The sequence below is a fragment of the Phallusia mammillata genome, chromosome 7 (genome assembly GCF_965637545.1).
Source record: "Phallusia mammillata chromosome 7, kaPhaMamm4.hap1.1, whole genome shotgun sequence".
NCBI classification, from domain to species: Eukaryota; Metazoa; Chordata; class Ascidiacea; order Phlebobranchia; family Ascidiidae; genus Phallusia; species Phallusia mammillata.
Window position 1 is genome coordinate 13,936,174 of NC_137258.1, and position 26,153 is coordinate 13,962,326.

Consider the following 26,153-nt stretch of genomic DNA (forward strand, 5'->3'; position numbering starts at 1 on the left):
ATTACTTTTAAAATCATTGTTAATGGCATACCTCCGGATGTTAATTCAACTGTAACTGATTCTTCCTCACAACATGTGAACATAGGTCTACAACATCTAGAAAAAAATCACCCAGTTTGTGATTGGTCCAGCAGATATGCATGAAACATGCCTAAAAATAGGACCCCATCATTTATCCTATTGTAGGGTTGCCATATTTTACGATACACAATCCCTGACAAAATTTTCCTCAGTTGCGTTAACCCAGTGGTTCTCAACTTTTTCATTAGGTTTTCTAAACTGTGCCTTTGCCATTATTTCGAGGGCTCGCGGTCTTAAAGCCTGAATGTGTATTTCAGAAAAACGAAAGTTGATTCCAGGATTTTAGCTAGTTATGCAAAATTGCGCATAACAATGATCTAAATCTGACATCGCAGACAAAACAAAAACATTGCAATTGAGCGCGAACAATTGTATTTTTGTCAGTTGTCGTGCAATAAAGCTTATTGTTTAGCAATGGAGACGGTCGATCCTCACTTTTACTTTGATTTTAACTTATTCAGTTGCACAAACTGACGCCAAATAAGAATATAGATTTACTTCCACCTTTTTGCGGTCCCCGCAAAATTGCCTCACTGACCCCAGTTTGAGAACCGCTGCGTTATCCTTTTTTGCGATTCATACACTTCTATTACGGAATAAATTTAGAAAATTTAAATGTCACAAGGACGGCGACACGAGAAAACGTTAGATACGATACTCTGATCCTTGTCAATTCACTTTTTGCGCAGGCTTCTGTTTAGTTGGCTATATTGGGCTAAGCTCACTACTCTTAGTCCTTGAAACAATAAGCACATATATCAGGGTCGCCAACCTTTACCACTCTAAAAGCCATTCGGACCAATTTCACACAAAAAACAACAACACTGGGAGCCACAAAGACCTTTTCAAATTTGAAATAAAATGCCACTGTAAAAACGTTTTTATGTCTCACGACATTCGACTTTTCGTTGTTAGTTAGTTCCTTTCATATTAGGTACACTTGGCAAACCATTTTCGTCCTCAGTGAAAGCAAATAAAATTTTCCAAGTAACTTTGAATGCTGTGTTTTCTTGAAACGCGGATTTTTATTTGTGTATTTAACGCTTGTCGTTAGACAACTATAGTAACAAACAGGTATTGTTACTCGCGCACACACACCGAAAAACGAAACAGCAACCTTAATTGTGCGCGCCACCAGTTTACCTCTTTATGTTTCATTGTATAAACGCGGTTGTAGTTAACTACTAGAAACTTTCTCCGTTGGTACATTGATTTCATAGTATATATATATATTTTTTTCTTAAATTCCGGATTTTAAGTACATTTTGACATTTCTCCCTAAAGCAAATTTAAACACCAAATTCCCTGACATGTCAGGGAAAATCCTGACGTATGGCAACCCTATCCTATTGTAGTGATCGGTTTTATGTTAATGTTCGCTGATGAGTCTCAAGGTTATAATCTCGTCACTACACAATTAAAGAGGTCTACCACCGTCCTTAACCTCCCAAGTTCCTGAGGTTGTCAGGACAGAGTCCTGGAAACTCCACACAGTTGTCTTGCACTTCGGTTCGTTTGTTTATTACACGAGAAAGAGAGAGAGAGAAGAGAAGAGATGAACGAGTGCGGTTTTATATACAGTGTTTCATGCCGGAACGGAACGAAACCAAATAACGTTATTCGTTCTGAGCAAATTATTTATTTCGTTATTTCGTTCTGGACCGATATTTTCATTTCGTTCCGGTCTGACCGAAATAAATTTATAACGGTATTTTTCGGTATTTCGGTCTTAACAAACGGACATTTCTTTGTGGTCTTTGCAACTATTAAGCGAAAAAAGGAAGAAAGTTGCAACACACAAGAATTATTGTCGGTAGTTGTTACGTCACATAACATTTGTCAATGATGGTCAAACGGATGTAAATTGTAGGAACTTCAATTTTTATCATAGCTTAACGGCGCAAAATTTTCAGCAATTGTATCATGTCAAATGTCCAGAACGAAATACCGGAATAAAAAATAACGTGTTAAACTGGTGCAGATAAAACAGTTAAATGCTGTGATTGGTAACATAGAGTTTAGAGTATTTGGAAGGTGATGTTTTGTTCAAGGCAAAAAACAATTTTACAAAAGTAATCAAAATTGTTAGCAAGTTGCCCACCATGCAATCACAGCAGGGCAAGCTGATTTCTTCAATGGAGCAAAACCCTCGAGGTCTCACTCATCCTTCATCAGAGTTACTGCAACTTTTACAAAGTGTGTACCTGAAATGCTTGAGAAAGAGTTTTTTGGCCAACCAACAAGCTAGACTTTTTTGTGTTTTGCAAAAGTTTTTCCATGATCTTCATTATGAAAGTTTCCAAAATAGGATATGTGATATTCTGGAAGTTGATATGGATAAAGAGAAAGTACCCAATAGGTTTTAATATTCGTGGATTTATTTATTTGTGTCTTGTCGTTCACGTTTGCCGAAAAGCTCTTTTCTAAAATGTTCCAAAGGTCTACCAAGGAAACCAAAAAAAAGGGGCTCTGAAAAATATATTAAAATAAAACTGTCAAAAGTGTCTGTACTTTCTGCACAATGTGCTTCTTTTTTCAAATTACAAAAAATGATGCCTCACCAAAATCTGTTTAATACCACAAATGGGTATAAACCACAGAAAACAACTGATTTTTAATCGCTAATTAAGCAACTGCTGGGGAACCAAAGTGATGGCAATATGATTAATAAGCCAATATATAGATGATAAGTAAGCTGCAAATACTGCTCACTGTTTTGACAAGGTCTCATCAGTGCACCTGATGACAAGACACAGGCCATGTTGGCTAGTGTAGTAACATGCTGAAAAACCTTGCCTCGCCAATTCGGTTCATTGCCTCAATGTTAAAGCAATTTCTACAAAAAAGATGCCTGTCTATAAGTTTTTAAAAATACACTTCAAAGAGTTCATACAATTGAAAGCTAAAAACGTTTTAATAGCTCTACATACATTAAACAATAAACCCAATAACTAAAAAACTTTAAAACAGACACGGATTTGTCGCCAGCGGCTTTTAAAAACTAGCTGTTTACCACGTACCTAATACAAAACTTCAGGCGACGTGCAGTGTTAGTCATGCGTAACCGAAATGCGCAGGATAATAAAAGAAACGAGAGGAAAAGAGGAGCTGGACTACCATGTTAGTATACTATGGTTTCACCATAGATAACTTAATTCACTAGATGCGCATATCGGCGAAATCGCTCAGACAGGTCACGCTTGAATGAACCAGTACACATTGGATTCTTTACAATGGTGGGCAATGGGTGAAGAGTGAAGATATTGGCAAAAATCGCAATTTCTTGCATTAAACGTCAAATAACTTTGGAATTGAAGTGATAATAAACTTGCAGGTTACGTAAGTGTCATGTATCTCGTGTATTTTATTCGTTTTTAAAAGTTTATTGTGTTTTAAAAGGATCACTAACCGTTTTTGTTTGATTGATTTTTTATGTTAAATATACCGTGGACAAGACTAAATTCTCGTATTTGTGATTTAGTTGTATTTCTGTGTAATAGCTAGGTTAGCCACACCGTGCCAGCCAATGGCAAAACATCTTTGTTTAAAATTTGCAATCCTGAATTTCAAAGCCACTCTGATATGAAGAAACATTACAGCAATTTACAAAAATATGTGCTCTCATTGCGTGGCCCAACTTCGGGAGACATAATACATGCTTCATAAAGAAACGTCATATTAATTTCCTTTTGACCCACTTCTGTTGCCAAAATCAAACAGCAATTCTTTTAGAGCATTCATATGTGAAGACCACTTTAAAAAAGCGATCTGCTGATTATTGGTTGCAGAAAAAAGTTAAAAATTGGTGCATTGCCATCCAAAAGAATTCCTAAACAGCAGTACAGGACAAAATTGGTAACATTGGCTATGAACATATAAATGTTTATTACAGCTAAAATCATTTGTTGTGGCCAAGACAAGCAGAAAAGCACCATTTGACAGAAAGGTTCTTTCATAAGTTAAACACCACAGCGTTAAAAGTGTTGAGAAAGCTTTTAAACAATTAGGTCCTCAGCTGAAAGTTAGTACATATTCTTAAGTTAACAATTCATTTTAAACAACAAGTTGTACAACATTTAGAAAAGTGGTCATTTTATAGAAAAGGCAAATACCTTTTGGTAGAACAATATAAAACAAAAATTGTTAAAGCATACATAAGGTACAGTTATGTTTATTATGAATTAATCTGGGTTTCTGTATGTTATAATTTTTGTGGTAGACTTTGCATCTCAAGCAATGTTGAGGTTGAATGGGCTCCATTTTATGGATGGTGAGTTAAACCACTATCCTTGGGTATTACTCCATTGAGGAAATCAACTTTAAATGCATTTTTAAGTGTAACACCTGCTTTTAAAACAAGATAGTTTTTACCATTAGGTTTTTTTTGCATCATTACAGGGGAGTTGGATAACTTTAAACTTTGTATGGGAGGAAGCAGGAAAAACAAGAATATTAACAAACATGTCATACAAGCATGGAACGCCCTGACAGGCACAACCGTAATTCGCTCACCTCACTGCAATGTAGCCAGTAGATATGGCAACACATTTAAAACTAGATCACCTAATATTCAAACACAGTTACACAAAAAAAGAGCCGGTAATGTGTAAAATGTGTGCAAAGTATGGCAAAAAATGGAACGCAACAGCGTGCAGCAAATGAAATCCAGTGCAACTAGTGAAGAAGAATTGGTAATAGTGGATGACCGAATTCATTAGGATATCTTGGTATGCAGATCCAAATGTTTCTCATTTAATTTTGGAACAGTAATGTGTCATTTCCCATCTGCAGGATTTGGTTAAAAGTCAAAAACACTCACTAATGAGTGGCGAGCCTCATTTTTTTAAAATGCAATGTAAAAATGCTTCAAAGACCATTAATCGGAGACGGTACCACCCTAAAGTGGTTCATTGGGTAATTGAGTTGTTTACTAGAGCTTCAGCAGCATATACTCATCTCAGAACCAGTGGTGTTCTTATATTGCCACCATCACGTACTTTACAGTGGTACAGGTATAAGTTGCAATTTTACACATAATTTTTTGAACTGACATATCATCACACAATCCTAAAAAACACTGTAGATTGTTAAAAATATTGGCTCTGGTGCATGTGGTATCAACCAATCGGCAGTCAATGCTCTGTGGATGAAAAGTTAGTTAACAGCAGCAATTTATGCACTTTTTCATGTTTTTTTTAAATTTATTATTTTCATGTAGTCAAGAAAATTGGTATTCTAGGAAGGCCTAAGGCCACTTAGTTGGATTTATTGACTACGGGGCCAGAAATGCAGACACCATAATGGCAACCCATATATGTAGCAAGGTGGTACACATAATGCAAATTGTCCAATTCAGCGAATTCAAAGTCCAAACTTGCTACATAAATAAGGTTAATTGCCATTTTTTTATGATATTATTAAGAAAATTCCAAAAACTAAAACATTTTTATCAAACTAAACGTCGCAGCTCAAAAAACTATCGACAAGACGACAAAATATGTGTATGTTCTTACCAATGCACACGAAATGTGTACTTGTTCATTCAAGCGTGCAACGTCTGAAGGAATGCAAAACCAATATATTCGCGTTCATGGCAATTAAATTAGATTTGTTAAAATAAAAATGTTTAAAAAATACATCAACATAACATAACTACACATTAAAAGTGACATCTTGTTCTATGTAGTAATTCACCCGAGAGATTTTTTAAAAAATTTAGTTGGCAGACGAGTTGCGCATCTAGTGAATTAAGTTATCTATGGTTTCACCACGCGCCAAACTGAAATCATCCATCCATGACGGAAACAATCAACTAGCAATGGTTACCGTAGTCAGACTGGAAAGACTGCATAAAAGTGCTTACCTATGTACAATGGCGATTGGCGACGTAACACTTATCTTTGGTCCTTTAGTGGTTGACGGCGATATTTTCGTTGACTTCCTACAGGTCATGTCTTTACAATCTTATCGCGTGTTGATCAAGGCTTTTTTTATTTCATCACAAGTAACAATGAACACAATTGTTTGTGCATAATTTCCTATCTTAGTTTTGTCTGTGAAGTCAAAAACCGCTTCTTGATCATTGATATGCTTAACCAAACAAATAATATTTAGGTTAAATGAATCCCTAAAGCTGTAGTGGTAAAAGTAAAATTACTTTTAGCAGCTAAGATTTCGTTTTGCTAAAGTGCTTTATTAGCTTTAGCACTGAATTTATCGTGGACCGCAAGTCCAATTGGGAAAATTACAAAACGTTTGTTGTAAAAATTAAATGTTTTGGAAACCACTTTCCTAGGCATCTGAAACAATCTATGCGGCCTACTCAAGTGTCAATAAAATGTTGGGTGCGTAAATGTTCCACATCCATAAGCTAAACCTATACAGCAGTGGTTCCCAAACTGTGCGTCGCGACGCCCTGGTGAGTCGTTTCAATTTTCCAAGGGCGTCGCAGAATATTTCCGTTTCGTGGCTGAACTCAGTTTATCTCATAAAAATGAGGTTTCAGTGCGGTTGACGTATATCTACGTCCAAATACTTTTTGCGTAGAGTGCGGATTGACGTAAATTTACCTCAAAAGTTTTGATCAAAAATGCGGCTGTCCGTTAATGTACGTCGAGACCAAACAGTACAAGCAGCAAGTGCGTGATAGGCGCGTGTATGGGGCGACGCTTGGCGGGCATTAAACTTGATATGTGAACGGAGTCTCGCTGTAACAATGACGACTTTTGTAGCAAAGGCTCGAGGTAGTTATAACGTATAATTGTTAGCAAAGTTTGAAGTAATTATTGTGCATGAGTTGCAGCAGTAAATTTTTGTGCATCAGTTTATATTGTGTGTAAGTTGAAACATTACTTTCATTGTAATTCGTTATTGATGCTGTTAAGGCCTTGCAGCAGACGAGACAATGCAATTGTGCGCAATAATTGAAACAATTAACAAAAGCCTGCACGTGATTGCAGGGTGTACTGAAAGTGAGTGCAGTTTTATAACTTTGTCGAAAAACAGTTAGGCTAAAATTGTTCTCTAAGTGCTGTTTAATAGATTAACTGTTTGTTGATAAGTTTCCTCATTAACTGTTGTTTGATGGTGCGTCGCAAGTCCAGAAAACTTTTCCAGAGGCGTCGCAACAAAAAAAAGTTTGAGAATCCCTGTAACGGACAGTAACGCTCCCCAATGGCAAGAACTTTTCCCGCCGTTGTAACCCGTGACCTATACGTTCATTGTGACGACATAACTGCCAACTTTATGTGCGTCCTGCTTTCTCGTTTTTTTGTCTCTGCACGTGTAGCCCAGTCATCAACAGGGGTTGTAACCAAAAATTGCCACTTGCCACTTGCCACCGGTTCAGTGGCAATTGCCACCGATTCAGTGGCAAGTGTTTCGGTTGTCACCGGTTTCGGTGGCAAGTCGGTTTGGTTTTGGTGACAAGTGCAAAGTAAATCAATTGATACAAATTGTTCCCGATCGTTGACAAGCTATTAAGTCGCGATCGTTGACAAGCTATTAAGTCGCAAGTTGCTGTGGAGTGTGGTGTCTTTACCAGGAGCACATGAGATATGGCTTGAAGGAGATATTCTAAGAAGTGGTGTACACAAATGGCATTATTTTATTGGGTATAACGCTAAATTTTTTGGATATAGTTATCATAATTTGTGTGTACTGTGATATGTAAACTTTAAGATCAAACTTATTTTTTATGTTTTTTTGCAATTTTGCTCCTTGTAAACATTATTATTTTTCTTTGTCAATGTGGCTTTTGCAGTATGGATTATAATAAATAAATACAAAATACTTGAATACATTTCGTGAACATTTAGGCAAATTCCTAGGTCAGTGGTTCTTAACCTTTCATGCACTGTACCCCCACCCCCACTTTTGGGCCTCATGGGACCCATAAGTGGTAACCCAGTAAGACTCGTGCCCCCCTAGCAAAAATGTATTTGACAAACTTAACTAAATTAAAAAGACCATAAACCACAAAATAGTCGATTAAATTAGGTTATTTAATCATTTGCAACATATAATTAATTCTAAGCTTTAAAATAGAAAAGGGCTCACTGACTTTTAGTGGGTGGTTACAGCAAGCGTACACCCATGACTGCCCTAAATACAGCTCCTGGGCCCTGGTTGGAATCCCCTGTCCTAGGCAGATGCACTACAAGCATAAATAAATCATTAATCTTGTTTATTGATGAACTTGCATGAACAAAGAAAATGGGTGCAAATAGGGCATTTATACTTTTGCTGTTGCTCAAGGAGGTGAACAAAATTGTAAGCACATCTAACAAAACAGCAGTAAGAAAAAACATTATGGTTAACGTCTGTGTCACCTTACTGCAAAAACATAATTAAGAGGAAATATAAAGTCCATCTAGTAATTGTCAAATAACATATCATAATGCAGTAACAAACAAAAAGCTTGACAATGCACATAGGCTTGTGTGTGTGCCAGAGGAGGAGAGTGCTTGCTCAACACTTAACTACAAATTTATTACCTATAAACATTTTTCATTAAAGTATCACATGCTAACACTTGATGAGTTGGTAATAGATCACAGAACAACTAAACATCCACGTAAGAAAATATGCTTGGGCGATCGCCAAAAGGACCATTAAAATCCAACATGGAAAGAGTAGTGATGGCACAATAGCTAACCATTCAAGTGTAATGAATAAATGTTGGATAGGGTAAAATTCCATAATAATTCACAAAACTATTATCAATCAATACAATATGCTAAAACAATGAAATATATGTAATGCTTGCATTCCATGGACCAGGTTATGTTCAGTTGCAGGTCAACAATATTGTGATGCAAATCAAATGTCCTTAAATCTTATACTAAAATATGCTTCGTAGAGAATCACACATCAATTCTGAAATGATAAATAGAGCCAGCAATTATACAACAGATACAGAGCAATGTAAGTTTCCTTTGTACTAGAACAAAATTTAAGTCTAAGCAAGATAAAAGTCAAAAATTGTCACTAATTAATTGTTGCTTTCACTCTGAGTCTGATTTAGAATGCAACATCATGGTTTCAATTGACAGCCATGGCGAGTAGACACCACGGCTTTAAGTAGCTGCCATGGCCAGTGGGCATCATGGCTTTAAGTAGCAACCTTGGCCAGAAACATATATGGCGAGAATAAGTTCTGCATCAAGTATTTAAATACCAGGTACAGCAACCTTGATATAAATGTCATAAAAGAACAGCTTATTGTGCAACAACATAGGGCAAAACGGTCCTTGCAACCAAGCAACTGCTAAGGGATTCCTTCACACCCACCACAAGGGATTGTGTGCTAATCAGAGGCAGAGCCAACTTTTTCAGCATGGGGTTATCTTTTCAACATGGCCTAACGATTAAAGTGTCTTAACTCTAAAAAGACAACTCTCCACTTCGTTGATGGGTATCAAGACAACTACATGTGATAAATATGTAATTAGTCCCAAACAAAAAGTTGGAATTGACAGTGTTCACAGTACTTGACTCCCTATAACATTAGCAATTGGAAAAAAAGTAACATAACATGTTTGGCATAGCTTGCTAAAAAAATTACATTTCACCAACTTACATGTTGCTGTCTCAATGAACATAATCGTCTGAGTGTTTGTCTATTTCCACTTTTGCATGTATTTTCATGCTCCTGTGAGACTTTATGTCAGAGAGTTTTTGTATGGTTAAAATCAAATGTTTATGAGATTACTTTTCCATGTTTGAAAGCAAGGTTAAGTCCTTTTACAGATTGAATTAATATCATTTTCAACTGTCAGCTAAGTCAGGCTCACAATTGTTATGAATTAAGTAGAAATTTCAGCCATTGAAATTTGTAGACTTGTTGTTTTCAACGATTTCAATCTGACCAATTCACAATGGCGGGATTATTCCATGAACACATGCAAATTCGTTGCAAACTAACGACGATGTTAAGTTCAGTAAAAAGGTGTTCGTTTAACTGTTCGTTCGGTAATAAGCGAACTTTTCATTCAGTGGCTACCGAACCTTCAGTGGCAACCAAACCTTCAGTGGCAACCGAACCTTCAGTGGCAAGTCTCATCCGATCGGAACGTTCAGTGGCAAGTCTCATCCGATCTGAACGTTCAGTGGCAAGTCTCTTTGAGTTTGAACACGTCCAGTCATAGAAACCAAATACATTTGACAGACGCAATCATCTACATTATATATACTCATCAAAAAAATTAGCATGCAGAATTTTTCTTTTTCACCTCACCAAAACTCAATCTGAGAGTTTTATTCGCATTATAATCGTCCACGAATGGATATTTGCTTGTCTCGGCATCGAGGTTTACATCTCTTGCCGTTGAGACATTTAACACATTTACTTGCCCCTTGCCAACCAGACTTGTCTACAAAACTTGCCACTTGCCAACAATACTTGCCACTTGCCAACAACGCTTGCCACTTGCCAACAACGCTTGCCACTTGCCAACAAGACTTGCCACCAACACTTGCCACTTGCCAACACCGCTTGCCACTTGCCACAAAAATTTCTTGCTTGCCACCGGATTGAGTGGCAACCGTGGCAAGTGGCAAGTGGCAATTTTTGGTTACGACCCTCACTCCCAGTCATTGTTTCAGCAGTATCTAAGTCTGTGGTGTTGTATTAAACTTTGCTGAGTTGGATAATTTTATGTTATATAAGGTAAATTGTTTGGACTGTTTGTAATTGTGACGTTTTGATTCTATTTAAATAAGGTGGTCAAAAATCCGTTTTAAATCACTGAAAATAAAGTGCATCTGAAACCGGCTATCTTATTCTGCCAGTCAAGAGACTGTAAGGTAGAATTAGCACACTGCTTGAATTCTACATCATTTAAAACGGTTTTGCTTTGCTGGGGCAATAGTCCTCAAGAGAAATGTCTGATGAAAGAGAAAATGTTCCTTCTACATCGCAGGAACTGTTTGACGTGATTGATGTTGTCAGGCAAGAACCAGCTAATGAAGGCGTCCAATCTGTTAAAGGTTCTGTGCGAAGTGTCAAGAGCACTGCCAGTGCGCGTGCTCGCCGTGAAGCCGAAGCTGCAGCATTGAGGCTGGAACAACTTAAACGGCGATGTGCTCTTAGGTCCAAGGCGTTGGACATGGAACTGGAACTGAAAGCCAGAAAACAAAATCTGGACATGGAACTGGAAGCCAGAAAACAAAATTTGGAAACGGAGTTGGAGTTAGACAAAGCCCAAGAAGAATTCGAGTTGGCCGAGTTTGCTGCTGATACAGTAAGCGAGTTTGACTCATGTGAGTCTTCACATGGATGGGATCATACCCCGATCAAAAAGCCTAACCCTGTAGTGCTAGTGGAACACGCAAAGGTTTCTGCAAAGGCACAGGACTACAATCAGGAAGTAACGCCTAACATTTATAAGCATACAAAGGCGTTAACGCGTGCCCAAAATGAACAACCATCGAAAGCTATTTCAGAACGAACAACGAATGTGAACTCGACAGACAAACCACTTGCGCCAGCCAAGTCACAGGTTTCTGTCGGGCCTTCTCGAGTCCTCCCAGCGAAGGCAGAAGGATTTGGTCCTGTGGTTGCCACCTGCGCAGAAGCCACTGGGGCCGGCACATTTCAAAAGGAGCATCAATATGCAGCAATAAAACCTTGCCCTCATGGTCCACCGGCGACCACTGAGAATTGGTATGTAATTGCAGAAACTATAAAACAAGGTTTCAATTTACCGAAACTGTCATTGATGAAGTACGACGGCGACCCGATTAACTATCACAAGTTTATGAACGACTTCGATCGGCAGATAAACAAGGCGTATTTATCTGATGCTGAGAAGCTGGGATATCTCTGTGAATTTTGCACTGAAAATGCTCTGACCAACATTTTGGAATGCAAAAGCATGCCTCCCGAATTAGGATACAGGGAGGCATTGGATATACTCCACAGGAGACATGGGAGATTAGACCTTGTAGTAAGAGCGCATATGGACAGATTGACGCAACGCCCACAATTAAAGGATAGCGACTTCCAGGGCTTGCAACAGTTTCGTGCACAAGCTGCAGAAAGTTACAAGTTATTCAGTCAATGGGACTGTAAATACACGCTCGATCTGCCTCAAAATGTTGAGGCCGTTGTGCAGCGCTTGCCGCAGAGGGCAATTAGACGGTTCATCACTAAATCATCCAAACTTCGTTTCCGAAATCAACCAGTAACCTTTCAAGCCTTGTTGGATCTTTTGGAATTGTTGGTAGAGGATACACTCTCGCCAATGATGAGGTTTATTTCCGACGAGGAACGTAAGTCAAAGAGCCAAGTTACCAATAAAGGCAAGTTCCCGGGTCGAGTCGCAGCTACATACTCGACAGTGTCGGGTGAAGACTCATTTGTGAATCAGGATCTACCGGGACGAACCCTTACATGCCCCCAATGTGGGTCGTCACATTTTTTGTGGAAATGTGAGGCCTTTAAGAGCCAACCGGTAAAGGAACGTCATGCCCTAGTGCGGCGTAACAAACTGTGTTTTAACTGTTTTCGTCCCGAGCATTGTGCGGGCGAATGTACATCCAATTATGTGTGTCGTGTAGACGGTTGTGGGAAAAGGCACCACACGCTACTGCATTGGGCGCAACCTTCTGGCCCATCAGAGCAATCTTCTAGCGCTTTAGCGGGAGTTGACGGATCCGCCCTGCCTGGAATATCCGCTGCTACCCATTTCACACATGCCTTTCTTGACGACGGGTCAGACACGTCGTTGTGCTCTGCAGCATTGGCAAAGAAACTGGGACTAAGCGGTGTTGAAGACAACTTGACAATTACTACCGTAAACGGAACGCAGACATTGCGCAGTCGAAAAGTTTCGCTATCCGTACAAGGCCTGAACGATGGCGCATGTTTTTTGTTGAAGGATGTAAGGGTCGTTCCCAAGTTACCTAACCTACAAGGCAGCATTCCTACTGTGGACGATATAAAGCGGTATCCGCACATTCGGGATCTCAAGTTCTCTACATTAAACTGTCCGAATGTCGACTTGCTCGTCGCAGCCGATGTTTACGAGGCTCACGAGCAACATGAGGCTGTACGTGGATCTCGTGGCGATCCCATTGCTATTCGCACTGGTTTGGGTTGGTGTTTGTTTGGCCCAGGGAAAAAGCAGGACACTGAGAACGCGAACGTAAATCACATACACGCTGACACAAAGCTATATCATCAATTGGAGCAATTATACAGTACTGAGTTTCAGGATAAACGTTCGAGTGACCTAGGGCTTTCACTTAATGACAAACGAGCTCTTTCAATCATGAAAAACAGCGTCATTTAAGTGAATGGACATTACCAGATAGCCTTGCCTTGGAAATCGCCTGAACCCATTCTGCCCTACAACAGGAGCTTGGCAGAACGACGCTTGTCACACTTAAAGCGCCGCCTTGACAAGGATAAGGAATTGCTTGAAAGGTACACAGAAAAGATGCAAGATTACTTGAAACAGGGATTTGCTCGAAAGATTCCCCCAGATAGTTTGCCATGTACAAAGCAAACATGGTACATTCCACATCACGCGACGGGTGGCAAATTCCGAATCGTTTTTGATTGCGCCGCTTCCTACAAACGAACTTCCTTGAAGGACAAGTTGCTGCAAGGGCCTGATCTTACCAACAGCCTTGTCGGAGTGCTATTACGCTTTCGCCAAGAAATGATTGCCTTTGCCGCTGACATAAAAGGCATGTTTCACCAGGTGAGGGTTTTGCCCGAGGACTATGATTCGCTTCGATTTCTGTGGTGGCCCAACGGGGACACAAGCCTGCCGCCAGTGGACTATCAAATGTTGGTACATTTGTTTGGTGCCACATCATCGCCTAGTTGCGCGAGCGCTGCGTAAGGCTGCGCTCGACCAGAACGACATGTTTTCGCATGATACTATTGAGACCATTTTGAAAATTTTTTATGTCGACGACTGCCTCAAATCAGCGTCGTCAGTTACGCAAGCCACTGCGCTAATCAGGGACATAACCGAGGTTTTGCGTGAGGGCGGATTTCACCTGACGAAATTTCTTAGCAACTCGACAGCCGTCCTCGAGTCTGTTAACGAACTAGACCGCTCAAGTGCAGTGCTGAACTTAGAATTGTCGGACTTACCCAGTGAAAAAACATTGGGAATTCAGTGGAACATGGCCAATGACAGCTTTGGGGTTCGAGTGAATATAAAACAAAAGCCGCATTCCCGTCGCGGAATGCTCTCAATGATCAGTCAGGTCTACGACCCACTTGGATTTATCCAACCCTTTATGCTTCCTATGAAACGTCTAATACAGTCTCTTTGCAACCAGCAGCTTGATTGGGACGATCCACTGCCCGAAAGTGCGGTTGAGGATTGGAATCTTTGGTTGGACCACGTACCTTTATTAAAAAACGTTTCTATACCGCGTTGCTACAAACCTCCCAATGCAGTCATCGTTTCAACACAGCTGCACTGCTTTGGCGATGCCTGCGAGACCGGGTTCGGTGCGGTGTGTTATCTTCGCTTTGTTGACTCAAACGGGAATATTCACTGTTCATTGGTGCTTGGAAAATCTCGTGTGACCCCTTTAAAACCTGTCACAATTCCGCGACTGGAACTCGTCGCTGCTGTAACTACAGTTAAATTAGGGACAATGATTGTTCAAGGATTGGACTATGACGTAAACAATGTGTTGTTTTGGTCTGACTCGACAACTGTGCTACACTACATACACAATACTGCTCGCCGTTTTCAGACCTTTGTTGCGAATCGCCTCGCTATAATTCATGAGCATTCGCGGCCATCACAATGGCGACATGTTGGAAGCAAAGATAACCCTGCTGCAGTGGCGTAGCCAGGGAGGGGCCAAAGGGGCCATGGCCCCTCCCAAATTTTCAAAGCTGTACATTGATAAACATTAATTTAGTGTAGTTTCGTCCGTCATTATTGTGGTTTCGTCTCTCAACTATCAAAGGAATATATTTATCACCAAAAATGACTTTTGTAACCAAGTTGTGAGGCGAAATCCATGCTTTTTTTTATTTATGCAGACATGGAATAAATCAATAAAGCGTTTGGCTGTCCAGTCGAACCACAGTTTGGCAAGTCACGTGTTTGGTAAAAGCACGCCGAGCGTTAGCAAAAAGTTGTATCAGACAACAAATCATTTGGCCCCTCCCAAAAATTTTGGCTGCCTACGCCACTGCCCTGCTGACATTGCTTCGCGTGGACTAATGCCCAACGAATTTGTTAAAGCCAGACAGTGGTTCAGGGGACCAGATTTTTTATGGAACTGTCAGGATTCCTGGCCTGATCAGCCGGCCATATTTTCTGTAGCTGATACAGACCTCGAAATAAAGTCACATACTATATGCACTACAAAGGTGACTGCCAATGACACGCCACTGCAACAGCTGTTGCAGCGTTTTTCTTCGTGGGATAAACTGCAAAAATCTATCGCTTGGTTGAGCCGATTTAAGGACTGTGTGCTTTGGAAATACGACAAAAATAGGTCTGCGGATGCGCCAAGTTTTAACCCGGTAGGACTGACTGTACAAGAGTTGGAAAATGCGTCAAAATATATTGTGCAGTTGGTACAACAAGAAGCGTTTCCCTCTGACCTTGCCTGCCTGCCGGACTGTAAAAGCTTTGAAGAGACAATGCAGCATTGTTGCTCAACGAAATATCGTTCGTCGTTGTGCAAGCTGCGCCCCTGTCTTGTCAACGGTACTATTTGCATTGGAGGAAGACTGCGGAGGTCAGATGTATTTGAGCAACAAAAACACCAGATTATTTTGCCATACCGTCACCACGTGACGGACTTAATTATCAACCACTACCATCACACTGAAGGTCATTGTGGAACGTTACACGTGCTCGCGTCTGTGCGCGAGAAGTATTGGATAGTTAAAGGGCACTCAGCTGTGCGGCGTGTGGTTCGCCGATGCAAAGGTTGTAAACTACGCCACGCCAAGGCCGGATCACAAATCATGGGTGCTTTACCTAAGGAACGAATTACTCCTGGTAACCCTCCATTCACCAGTGTGGGAGTTGATTACATGGGACCTTTTCCGGTGAAGATAGGAAGGAGTCAAGTCAAACGTTATGGTTGTGTATTCACCTGCATGTGTACCAGGGCTGTACATAATGAGGTGGCTCATTCGCTGGACACCTCATCTTTCATTAATGCGTTTCGCAGGTTCTCCAGCAGAAGAGGATCTGCTTCTGATGTTTTTAGTGACAACGGCACCAATTTCGTAGGTGCCGAACGTGAACTTCGTGAAGGCATGGTAAAATGGAATCAAACTGCTATTCATAGCCATCTGTGTCAAAGAGGGGCAAACTGGCACTTTAATCCCCCGATTGCAAGCCACCAAGGTGGTGTCTGGGAGCGCGTCATCCGCTCTATTCGCCGAATTTTACAAGCAATCGTTGGCAATGCTTCGCTTACCGACGAGTCGTTGTGTACGTTGCTCGCAGACGTTGAGCGCATTCTCAACAACCGACCGATAGCTGCCCTTAGTGATGATGTTCGGGATCTGCGAGCACTGACTCCCAACATGTTAATGATAGGAAAATTGGACTGTTCCCTTCCTCCGGACAAGTTCGCGACTGCCGACGGCTACCGGAGATCGTGGCGTACAGTCCAGTGGCTGGCAGATGCGTTTTGGAAGAGGTGGCTTCGCGACTACCTGCCAATACTTCAGCTGCGCCAGAAATGGGTACGACCAACTAAAAACTTTGGGGTTGGTGACCTGGTTTTGGTCGTGGACGAAATGAATCCGCGGGGTGCCTGGCCGAAGGGCATTGTCGATGAGGTGTACCCTGATGGTGAAGGAGCTGTCAGAAGTGTTCGCGTTCGCACTGCGAGGGCTGTATATACGCGCGATATTCGCAAGTTGTGCTTACTTGAGGCAGCGTAACTTTGTTGTGTTTCGTTTCTGTCCTTATGTCGTTTTGCGTAAATAACTTCGTTTCCACGTTCGTTATTTAGGGGCCGGTATGTAACGGACAGTAACGCTCCCCAATGGCAAGAACTTTTCCCGCCGTTGTAACCCGTGACCTATACGTTCATTGTGACGACATAACTGCCAACTTTATGTGCGTCCTGCTTTCTCGTTTTTTTGTCTCTGCACGTGTAGCCCAGTCATTGTTTCAGCAGTATCTAAGTCTGTGGTGTTGTATTAAACTTTGCTGAGTTGGATAATTTTATGTTATATAAGGTAAATTGTTTGGACTGTTTGTAATTGTGACGTTTTGATTCTATTTAAATAAGGTGGTCAAAAATCCGTTTTAAATCACTGAAAATAAAGTGCATCTGAAACCGGCTATCTTATTCTGCCAGTCAAGAGACTGAAAGGTAGAATTAGCACACTGCTTGAATTCTACAATCCCTGCAATACAGTAAACACAAAAAACTGAACGGATTCTGAAGATTACGCTTTGATGATCAAACTAAGTTCGGATTATTTCATCATAATTGTGTATCACAAAGGTTGAATTCTTTTGACGAAGTGATATAATGAGTTCGAGTTAAAGTTTCATTACTTTTCCATTGGTGAACACTCGACGTGTTAGTAAAACAAAACAAGACGGTCATATTTAACAAGATATCAATATTTTTATTTTTTGCTAACGATGCCGCGGGCCACGGAAAATTGCCTTTTAGGTGATGCAAAGCAACAACAACGTGACAAAACATTGTTTTAAACGCTGCTAAACCAATGATAAACGTTACACACCAAAGTGTTCCAAATAAATACTATTTTCAAAAATTTTATGATTTTGACAAACGTTGGATTCCATGGGAAGTTTGTTGGGCTTTGAGTTTGAGCTCATGTGGTAGCACGCAATAGTGACGTCACAAAAATGACGTCATACTTTAAGTCCGCCACCTTGCATTTTTGCAAAACTCGGCGCCTATGGTTGTATGTAACCATTCAGCCATGCTTGTACAATACATTGCATATGTGGTCAAAAAAGGTATTGTTAACGCGTGTGTTGCAAAATCATAAACATGCAAACTTTATTAAGCTGTACATACCCCATCATAATTGTGTTTGTTTGAGCATTAAAGATGAATTTTAAAATCAACTACATTTTAAAATACATAAATGGAACTATCTTGAAATGAGATATTTAAACCGAAAAAGACGGCTTCGCATAAGATTAGGAGCGCAACACCTATGATTTATAAAAATGTACAAAAAAAATACAAACTCTTAAGAGTCCTAAAAATTTGTCGAGTAACCCGATTAGGTAACCTGAAGGTTAGGTGTTTGCTGATGGACATCGATATCATAAAACAAGTTTGTATTACGCGCTCGCATAAATCTCATTCGTAAGAGTAGGCCTATGAGAAGGGGAATCTTTGCCGCAGTATGACTGATTAAAACTCACGTTCATTACTAGATTACTCGTTTTTCTTCTTCTGGAATCATGACACTATCAATACCGGTAGCGAACCGATATGCTTATGCCATAGAGAGCATAACACACCCAGTTCAAGAAAAGTTTTCAGAAAACAGGTGCATGACTTGGTTTTGACTCGCAAACTAATGAGCACGCCCTTGGGCCGCGTCTTATTTCCAACCAATTACAAAAACATGTTTGTGACTACAGTAAAGTTAAACAAAACAAACAAAAAGCATATCAATAGCACATTTAAACTTGTCCAAACCCAATTTCACACGTGATAGCACAGCGAAAGACATTCAACATCTCCTCTTGCGTTTCTATACGAATTGGCAGGACCACACTAATAGCACAAGTGCTCACAGTAGGAAGAAACCTGCATTTCGTTCCGCCCGGCGACAAGCGACATTCATGAAGAAACGAAATACTTAAATCATTTGGCAACCCAAGAGGTGGCACAGAGGCAGATCCTGTTAAAAATTTCATGAGCTTCTGGAATTCAAGTGGAAACAATTCTAAAGAAAAATACAACAGATGTTACTTGATGTCAGCAAGTCTACCAAAAAGTAAAGGCACTCACGGTTGCGTTTACCATCATTCAGCAATCAGTAAAATCGAGAAATGCTTTGCTCGTGTACATTTCTTTCATTTTTTGTTGCTTCTGTATCGGACTCTGGATTTCATGGATCAAACTTTGGACTTTAAATTCAAACATTGTGTCACATGCAATATTAGTTATGTATTTTGTTTTGTTTGCAATATCTTAAACGACCTTTCGCACTAAGTGTTTGCAACGTCTTAAACGACTTTTCACACGTAAGTGTTTGCAACTATGGCAGAACATAATAAGCATTTCGCGTGTACGTGTTACGCAACTAATCTCGTGACCCTATCGCTATATAAACAAGCATTTCAAAACCTAAAATATAGAGAATAGAGAAGACAGAGACTCAGTGAGATAATAACTCAGTGCTGTTTGGTACTCGTGCAATGTTCAATCGCTTGTAGCGCTGTTATTGCGTTTTGTCACAAAATAGACTTGTAGATGTTAACTGTAATGCTTGGCGTCATTTAGACTTGGTTTATTCAGCAATAGGTTTGTTTGGTCAGATTTGAGTCAGATTCGGAGTGTTCCTATTGTCTACCTTTCATAGGTCAGTACACTTCCATCCTCTGCAAATAAAGGCTTCCGTATTTGGAGGAAACTATTGAGACAGAAGACAGGCTGAAGCAATTCGGAGTGATTTTTTACAACATCTCGGATGTTGTAGCACTCCAAACCCTCCGTAATGCCAACCAGAACAGGAAGACACGGCTCAATTTTTGATTTAATAAAAATAGATCTGAAAAACAATCGAGTTAGTAAAGTAAAACAAGTGTTTAAACCTTGGAACTCACTGTAAAACATTATCTCTATTTTTTCAACGTAGCTTTTGTGGGATCACCTCTACTTTCCAGCATCACGCAAGCCTGATGTGTATCGAAAATCTCTACAACTTCTTTGTCTGCTGTCGCTGCTCTGAGCTCTAACTTAGTAAATATACTTACAGCAGTAAGGTAAATTATAGCGTGAGTGCGATTAAGCGAGATATCCAATAGTTCACGCTGTACCATCAACAACGCCAACAGTCCCACATACAGGCTCATATCCACTCCCATCCTCGTTTTCAGGAAAAGACTGTTGTTTGACCTCCATCATCGAATCGACATTTGGTCGTTATGTGTTAGACACATAAAAGCGCAGTCAAGGCCAGCTATACGACTTATTGGCAACTTAAATCACGCCTATGCGACGTATCTGTATAGCAATCTCTGGATATTCCTCCCGCTTTACCAATGAATTCGATGTTATAAGACATGTTGCGTTTTTTCCCAATTCCTCATGGAATGGCATCATAAAGAAATTGTGGAACACGCGAAAAGCAAAATTTCTTCGTACTTGAATGTTTATTGTTTGTGCTTCTGATTTACTATTTTTGGCAATTTCCAAAGCTTTAACAATTGCTACTTTTATCGCAGCCGGAGTGTTCGTTGTACTACAGCCACCATCCGAGACTGCGTAATCACTCGTTCTCTTCCTCTTCTAACTTCATACAGATGTTGTCCTCTGTGGTACCACATGCAAACGCGGTTTGCTATTTGCTTAAACATTCATCAGCATGAATCTCGATTTCGGACAAGGGATACTGTCGATTGCATCCGCGGTGTCGAAAAACGATAAACCGTCTGTATCATTTTAAATTTCTTGGCGACTTTTATTACTAACGCACTCTTTTTCTGTATCTTTTGCAATCAGGTCACATGATACACTAACAAACCCTTTTTTGATGTCGGGTAGTTCTTAATCTTCACTGACGTAAAAACATAATCGTGCATAAGGTTTTCCTAATTCTTCCTTAAAACGCATCAATGTAAACGGTTCATTTTGCCCAGATACGTTTACTATTTTCCGGCCATCTCTTAAACACCAGATGATAAGCGGTGCATCTAAAATATACAGGATCGCTTGGATCACTTGGATCGTTTGGTGCACCTTTATATTCTTTTGTACAACTTGATATTACTTGATGCATCTTAATATAGCATGGTGCACATTTATATCGCTTGGTTCACCCTTATATCGCATGATGCACCTTTATATCGCTTGATGCACCTTTATGTCGCTTGGTGCACGTTTATTCCACTTGGTGCACCTGTATTTTGGCCGGTTCAACTTTATATCGCTCGGTGCAACTTTGTTTTGCTTGGTGCACCTGTATAATGCTACGCGCACATTTTCCTAGCGATATAAAGGTACGGCAAGTGGCATAAAGGTGCTGGGTGAACCAATTGATATAAATGTGCATCAAGCGATATAAAATGTGAACCAAGCGATATAAAGGTGCACCTAGCGATATAAATGTGAACCAAGCCATATAAAGGTGCGCTAACCGATAGGTGCACCAAGTGTTATAAAGGTGCGCCAAGCTGTGATGATAATGCACCAAGCGATCCAAGTGATCCAAGTGATCCTGTATGTTTTAGATGCACCCAATGATAAGCACTCGTTTAATCGAAGTCAACGTCGAATAAGCTTCCCCTTTTTACGTCAGTCTCGTGTATCTCCTCGCTTGCAGCACCTTTTCTTATGGTCATAGGAAGCATAGTTCCTCTCAATGAGATCCACTTTCCATAATCGTTGCGCCGAATTAGGGTAATTTGTAGGGCTGTTATCAAATAAAGGTTTATAATTTTTCAAATAATCAAATAATTTTTTTTCCATTCAAATCAAATAATCAAATAATTCAAATAATTTACAATACCCGCGGATATATAAGTCCCAGAGTCATTATTAAATAAGGATAGTTAAAATTACTAAACAAATATAAGCTCTTAGTCATTAAATCTAGGCTACATCTTCTTTTCTGTTTAAAATAAGCTTGATAAATTAGTACAGATAGAGACAAGCTTCAATTATTCTCCCTAACTTGGCAAAACCATATGTACATATTCCGTGTGTATGTTCACGCTATTACAACATCTTTTTCTTGGATACTGGCTGAATTGAATTGTCGCTAAGCAGTTGTTTTGCCACAGAGCTTAGTTAAGGAAGCGATGTCAAATCTTCATGATAATGTACATGGCGGAGGGCATTTGGGCATGGCCAACACGCTGGCTAAGATGGCGGAACGCTTTTTTTGGTATAAATGCAGTGCCGGATTAACCATTAGGCAAAGTAGACACGTGCCTACAGGCCAGTCAAAAATCCAGGCCACTTTAAAATTAGTAGAAAGATTTGGCAACACGATAATTCTAATTTTTTAGTTGGCAATCCTGATTTTCGGGCCACTTATAAAATGTGCCTACAGGCCAGCAGACCCTTAATCCGGCACTGTATAAATGGCGCGATTCTGTCGAAACATTTTGCCGCAACTATGCCACCTGCCAATCCAATAAAAGACCTACGCTAGGGTTGCCATATTTTATGAAACACAATCCCTGACAAAATTTATCTCGGTTGCGTGAACCCAGTTTTTCTCAAACTTTAAGTCTAAATGTGTTAACGTAAGTCTGAATGTGTATTTCAGAAAAACGAAAGTTGATTGCAGGATTTTAGCTAGTTATGCCAAATTGCGCATAACAATGATCCAAATCTGACATCACAGACAAGACAAAAACATTACAATTGTGCGCGAACAATTGCATTTTTGTTAGTTGTCATGCAATAAAGCCTATTGTTTAACAATGGAGACGGTTGATTCTCACTTTAACTTTGATTTCAACTGATCCAGTTGCACAAACTGACGCCAAATAAGAATATAGAATTACTTCCACTTTTTCGAGATCCCCGCAAAATGTCCTAAAGGACCACGGACCCCAGTTTGAGAACCGTTGCCTTAACCATTTTTGCGATCCAAACACTTCTATTCCGGAATAAATTAGAATATTCGTAAGTCACACGGACGGCGACACGAGAAAACGTTACATACGATACTCTGACCTTGTCAATTACTTTCTGCGTAGGCTTCTGTTTACTAAATTTGAGTCACAAGGACCTTTTTAAATTTAAAGAAAAATGCCACTTTAAAAATGTTTTTATGTCTCACGCATTCGACTTTTAGTTGTTAAAAAGTTCCCTGCATATTAGGTACACAGTTAAGGAAATGAAATTTCCCACGTTCTCATGTAGCATCGAATGCTGTGTTTTCTTGAGACGCGGATTTTTATTTGTGTATTTAACGCAAATTGTTACATCTAGTAACAAACAGGTGTTGTTACGCGCGCACACACACCAAACAGTAACATGTACGTTAACCTGTGCGCCGCCAGTTTACCTCTTTACGTTTCATGGTATAGACGCGGTTGTAGCTAACTACTAGAAACGTTGGTACATTAATTTCATAGTATATATATATATATATATGTATTTTTTCTTAAATTCCTGACTTTTAAGTACATTTTAACATTTCTCCCTGACGCAGATTTAAACACTAAATTCCCTAACATGTCAGGGAAAATCCTGACGAATGGCAACCCTAACCTACGCGTCATTTTCAAGCCCTGCTCGTGCCTTCACAAGAGGACAGGCCAATGCAATGGATCGAAGTGGACGTTATAGGACCTTTACCCCTAACCCGGTCGGGTAACCAGTTTATTTTAGTGGCGTGTGACCTTTTCACAAAATACGTGAGAGCCTGGCTGATGCGAAATCAAACAGCTAACGGGACGGCCAGTTTGTTATATCCAAATTGGTTTACCGTACATGAGGGTGCCGGAGATCGTTAACTCTGACCGCGGTTCGAACTTCCAAAGCCACTTGCTCGCCGAATTATTACGCCTAATGGGATTGTCACAAATATTCTAGAGTCTAGACCGCCCCATGACATCATCTCGCAACCCAGTTCTCAAGCGACGTTATCCCGCAACCGCTTGAGGTTTACTGTGTGGGTCAAGTCTTTTGTTGCGAATCGCCGTTCACACTACCACTTCTTTTGTTTATGTGTTCAATGTGCCAACTTATCAGGTCGCGCTGTTACGGGGTGCAAGTCATCATTGTTTTATCTGAAGGAAATCGTCACAGCGAGTTAACGCCTTTTTCCCCGTTATTGTTACGCATGCTATATAAGAGCGCCCATCTAATAACATAAGACACATAGAATATAAGATAGAATTGAGAGATAACTGCGAAGTAGTGCTGGATTGTTTGTTTGTCGTTTTGAGTACGTATGGTTGAACGTGAATAAATGTAAAAGGAAAGGGTTTGCTGCCGATCAGAGTACACGAGCGTTAGCTGTTAAAGAACTTCCGATAGTCAGTCCCATCTTTTGCGTAACCGTGCAAACGGGAACGTGACATCTGGGGGCTCGTCCGGGATCTGACTTAAAAACGCGAAGTTGAACACTAACCCCTGTAAGATCGGCAATGGCGTCTGGATTGCAGTACGTGCAATTAGGGAAGCAATTGGGGCTCGTTGACGAAGAGCTACGCAAGTATGTAGATGATCAGGTGAAACAGGACCATGAGAATGAACGTGAAGAGCGAAGGGCTAATCGTGAGGCTGAACAGAAAAAACGTGAGATCGAGCAAAGAAACCTTGAGGCCGAAAGAGAAGAACGGCAGAGAAACCTTGAGGCCGAAAGGGAAGAACGGCAACGAAGCCAAGCCATGGAGCACGAGCTGGCGATGAAGAAGCTTGAGCTTGAGCTGGAAGCTATGAACCGCCGTGCAGAAAAAGCAAACACGGGGACATCTAATGTGGCCGAGTGTCCAGAGCACCTGACGTACGCGCATAAGCTTTGTGTGAACAAGTCAGTCGACCCGGATCGTGTCCACCTGGTGGAGGATGAACAAGAGCGCATTCCAGGGCCAATTAGCAAAGCAGCGGACAGCGCCGAGGCTCATGCTCTGTTTAACCAGCATGACGAGGATGCTTCGCAGGGATGCATTGAAGAGGAAATGCAGATGTGTGACAAAGAAGAGTCGGCTTCTGCGACACAACAAGCGACGAAGCAAAACGCCACGCCTGAGACGATGACCGTTGGGCAACAAGCAGAGTTATCTCAGGAGCTGGTTAACGTACAACTGCATTCAGTGGAGGGAGGCGAGACGGTTTCTTCAAACCAGACGACGGAGAAGAGCACCGTTACACGTACTGTCGTGGCGCCGACCAGTGAGAGTAACGTGTCAAGCCCGTTTACCCGTCTCCCGTCGTTCTTGCCAACCCGCCAACAGATGAAACAACAAATGCAGTCAGGAAACGAATTTGCGCAATCGTCCTTCCGAGATTCGAAGCCATGTCGCTATCAGGGGGATTTCCACACGTGGTTCCGGTGCAGACGTAAGCAGGGAAAAGGCAACGAAAGAAAACATTGGATAGGAAAAGCGATATCTTCAGCAAGCAAGAGCTTTGACTTTCGGATGGCACTGATGAGTTGTGGGAACATTTGTGTCAGATTGCGCGAGATTTTCTTGTTTGAAGAAAATCTCCTTTTAAAAACGGGGTTGTGTCACAAATATTCTAGAGTCTAGACCGCCCCATGACATCATCTCGCAACCCAGTTCTCAAGCGACGTTATCCCGCAACCGCTTGAGGTTTACTGTGTGGGTCAAGTCTTTTGTTGCGAATCGCCGTTCACACTACCACTTCTTTTGTTTATGTGTTCAATGTGCCAACTTATCAGGTCGCGCTGTTACGGGGTGCAAGTCATCATTGTTTTATCTGAAGGAAATCGTCACAGCGAGTTAACGCCTTTTTCCCCGTTATTGTTACGCATGCTATATAAGAGCGCCCATCTAATAACATAAGACACATAGAATATAAGATAGAATTGAGAGATAACTGCGAAGTAGTGCTGGATTGTTTGTTTGTCGTTTTGAGTACGTATGGTTGAACGTGAATAAATGTAAAAGGAAAGGGTTTGCTGCCGATCAGAGTACACGAGCGTTAGCTGTTAAAGAACTTCCGATAGTCAGTCCCATCTTTTGCGTAACCGTGCAAACGGGAACGTGACAGGGATGTAGAAAAAGTCGCACGACATCCTACCACGCGCCTGGGAACGGAGGGGTCGAAAGCAACAATAAGACCATTATCACCATGATCCTCAATTATATACAGAAAGATAACCGACGGTGGGACAAAGCATTACCAGGGGTGGTGGCTGCCTATACAACGCGAGTGCCCACGATGTAACGGGAGAAGCTCCTCGC

General features: G+C 40.8%; 3 protein-coding genes and 1 long non-coding RNA gene across 5 annotated transcripts; 3 read left to right on the forward strand and 1 right to left on the reverse strand.

Annotated features, from left to right (window-relative positions):
* Nucleotides 1–8,249: 8,249 nt before the first annotated feature.
* On the reverse strand, nt 8,250–10,670 carry LOC145238355 (uncharacterized). The gene is made up of 2 exons (XR_013862106.1): nt 9,662–10,670; nt 8,250–8,958 (listed from the first exon to the last, which is right to left on the reverse strand). It is a non-coding gene; the product is annotated as an uncharacterized LOC145238355 (long non-coding RNA).
* A 3,286-nt stretch (nt 10,671–13,956) lies between these two features.
* LOC145239020 (uncharacterized) lies at nt 13,957–14,907 on the forward strand. The gene has a single exon (XM_080102312.1). The coding sequence runs from the start codon at nt 13,957–13,959 to the stop codon at nt 14,905–14,907; it is 951 nt and encodes a 316-aa protein (XP_079958438.1).
* Nucleotides 14,908–15,286: 379 nt separating this feature from the next.
* LOC145239021 (uncharacterized) lies at nt 15,287–16,975 on the forward strand. Its single transcript, XM_080102313.1, has one exon. It carries the CDS (start codon nt 15,287–15,289, stop codon nt 16,973–16,975), a length of 1,689 nt encoding a protein of 562 aa, XP_079958439.1.
* Nucleotides 16,976–23,793: 6,818 nt separating this feature from the next.
* On the forward strand, nt 23,794–25,863 carry LOC145238346 (uncharacterized). Of its 2 annotated transcripts, XM_080101487.1 has the most exons (2): nt 23,794–24,539; nt 24,573–25,863. In XM_080101487.1, exons 1-2 carry the CDS (start codon nt 24,369–24,371, stop codon nt 25,473–25,475), a joined length of 1,074 nt encoding a protein of 357 aa, XP_079957613.1. In that variant the 5' UTR covers nt 23,794–24,368; the 3' UTR covers nt 25,476–25,863. The 2 variants fall into 2 exon arrangements, with proteins under 2 accessions (XP_079957613.1, XP_079957612.1); XM_080101486.1 differs by having other exon boundaries at nt 23,794–25,863.
* Nucleotides 25,864–26,153: the final 290 nt, after the last annotated feature.

Coding starts and splice junctions, on each gene's coding strand:
- LOC145238346 (XM_080101486.1), top strand. CDS start 24,369: ATGGCGTCTGGATTGCAGTACGTGCAATTAGGGAAGCAATTGGGGCTC.
- LOC145239020 (XM_080102312.1), top strand. CDS start 13,957: ATGTTTTCGCATGATACTATTGAGACCATTTTGAAAATTTTTTATGTC.
- LOC145239021 (XM_080102313.1), top strand. CDS start 15,287: ATGCCCAACGAATTTGTTAAAGCCAGACAGTGGTTCAGGGGACCAGAT.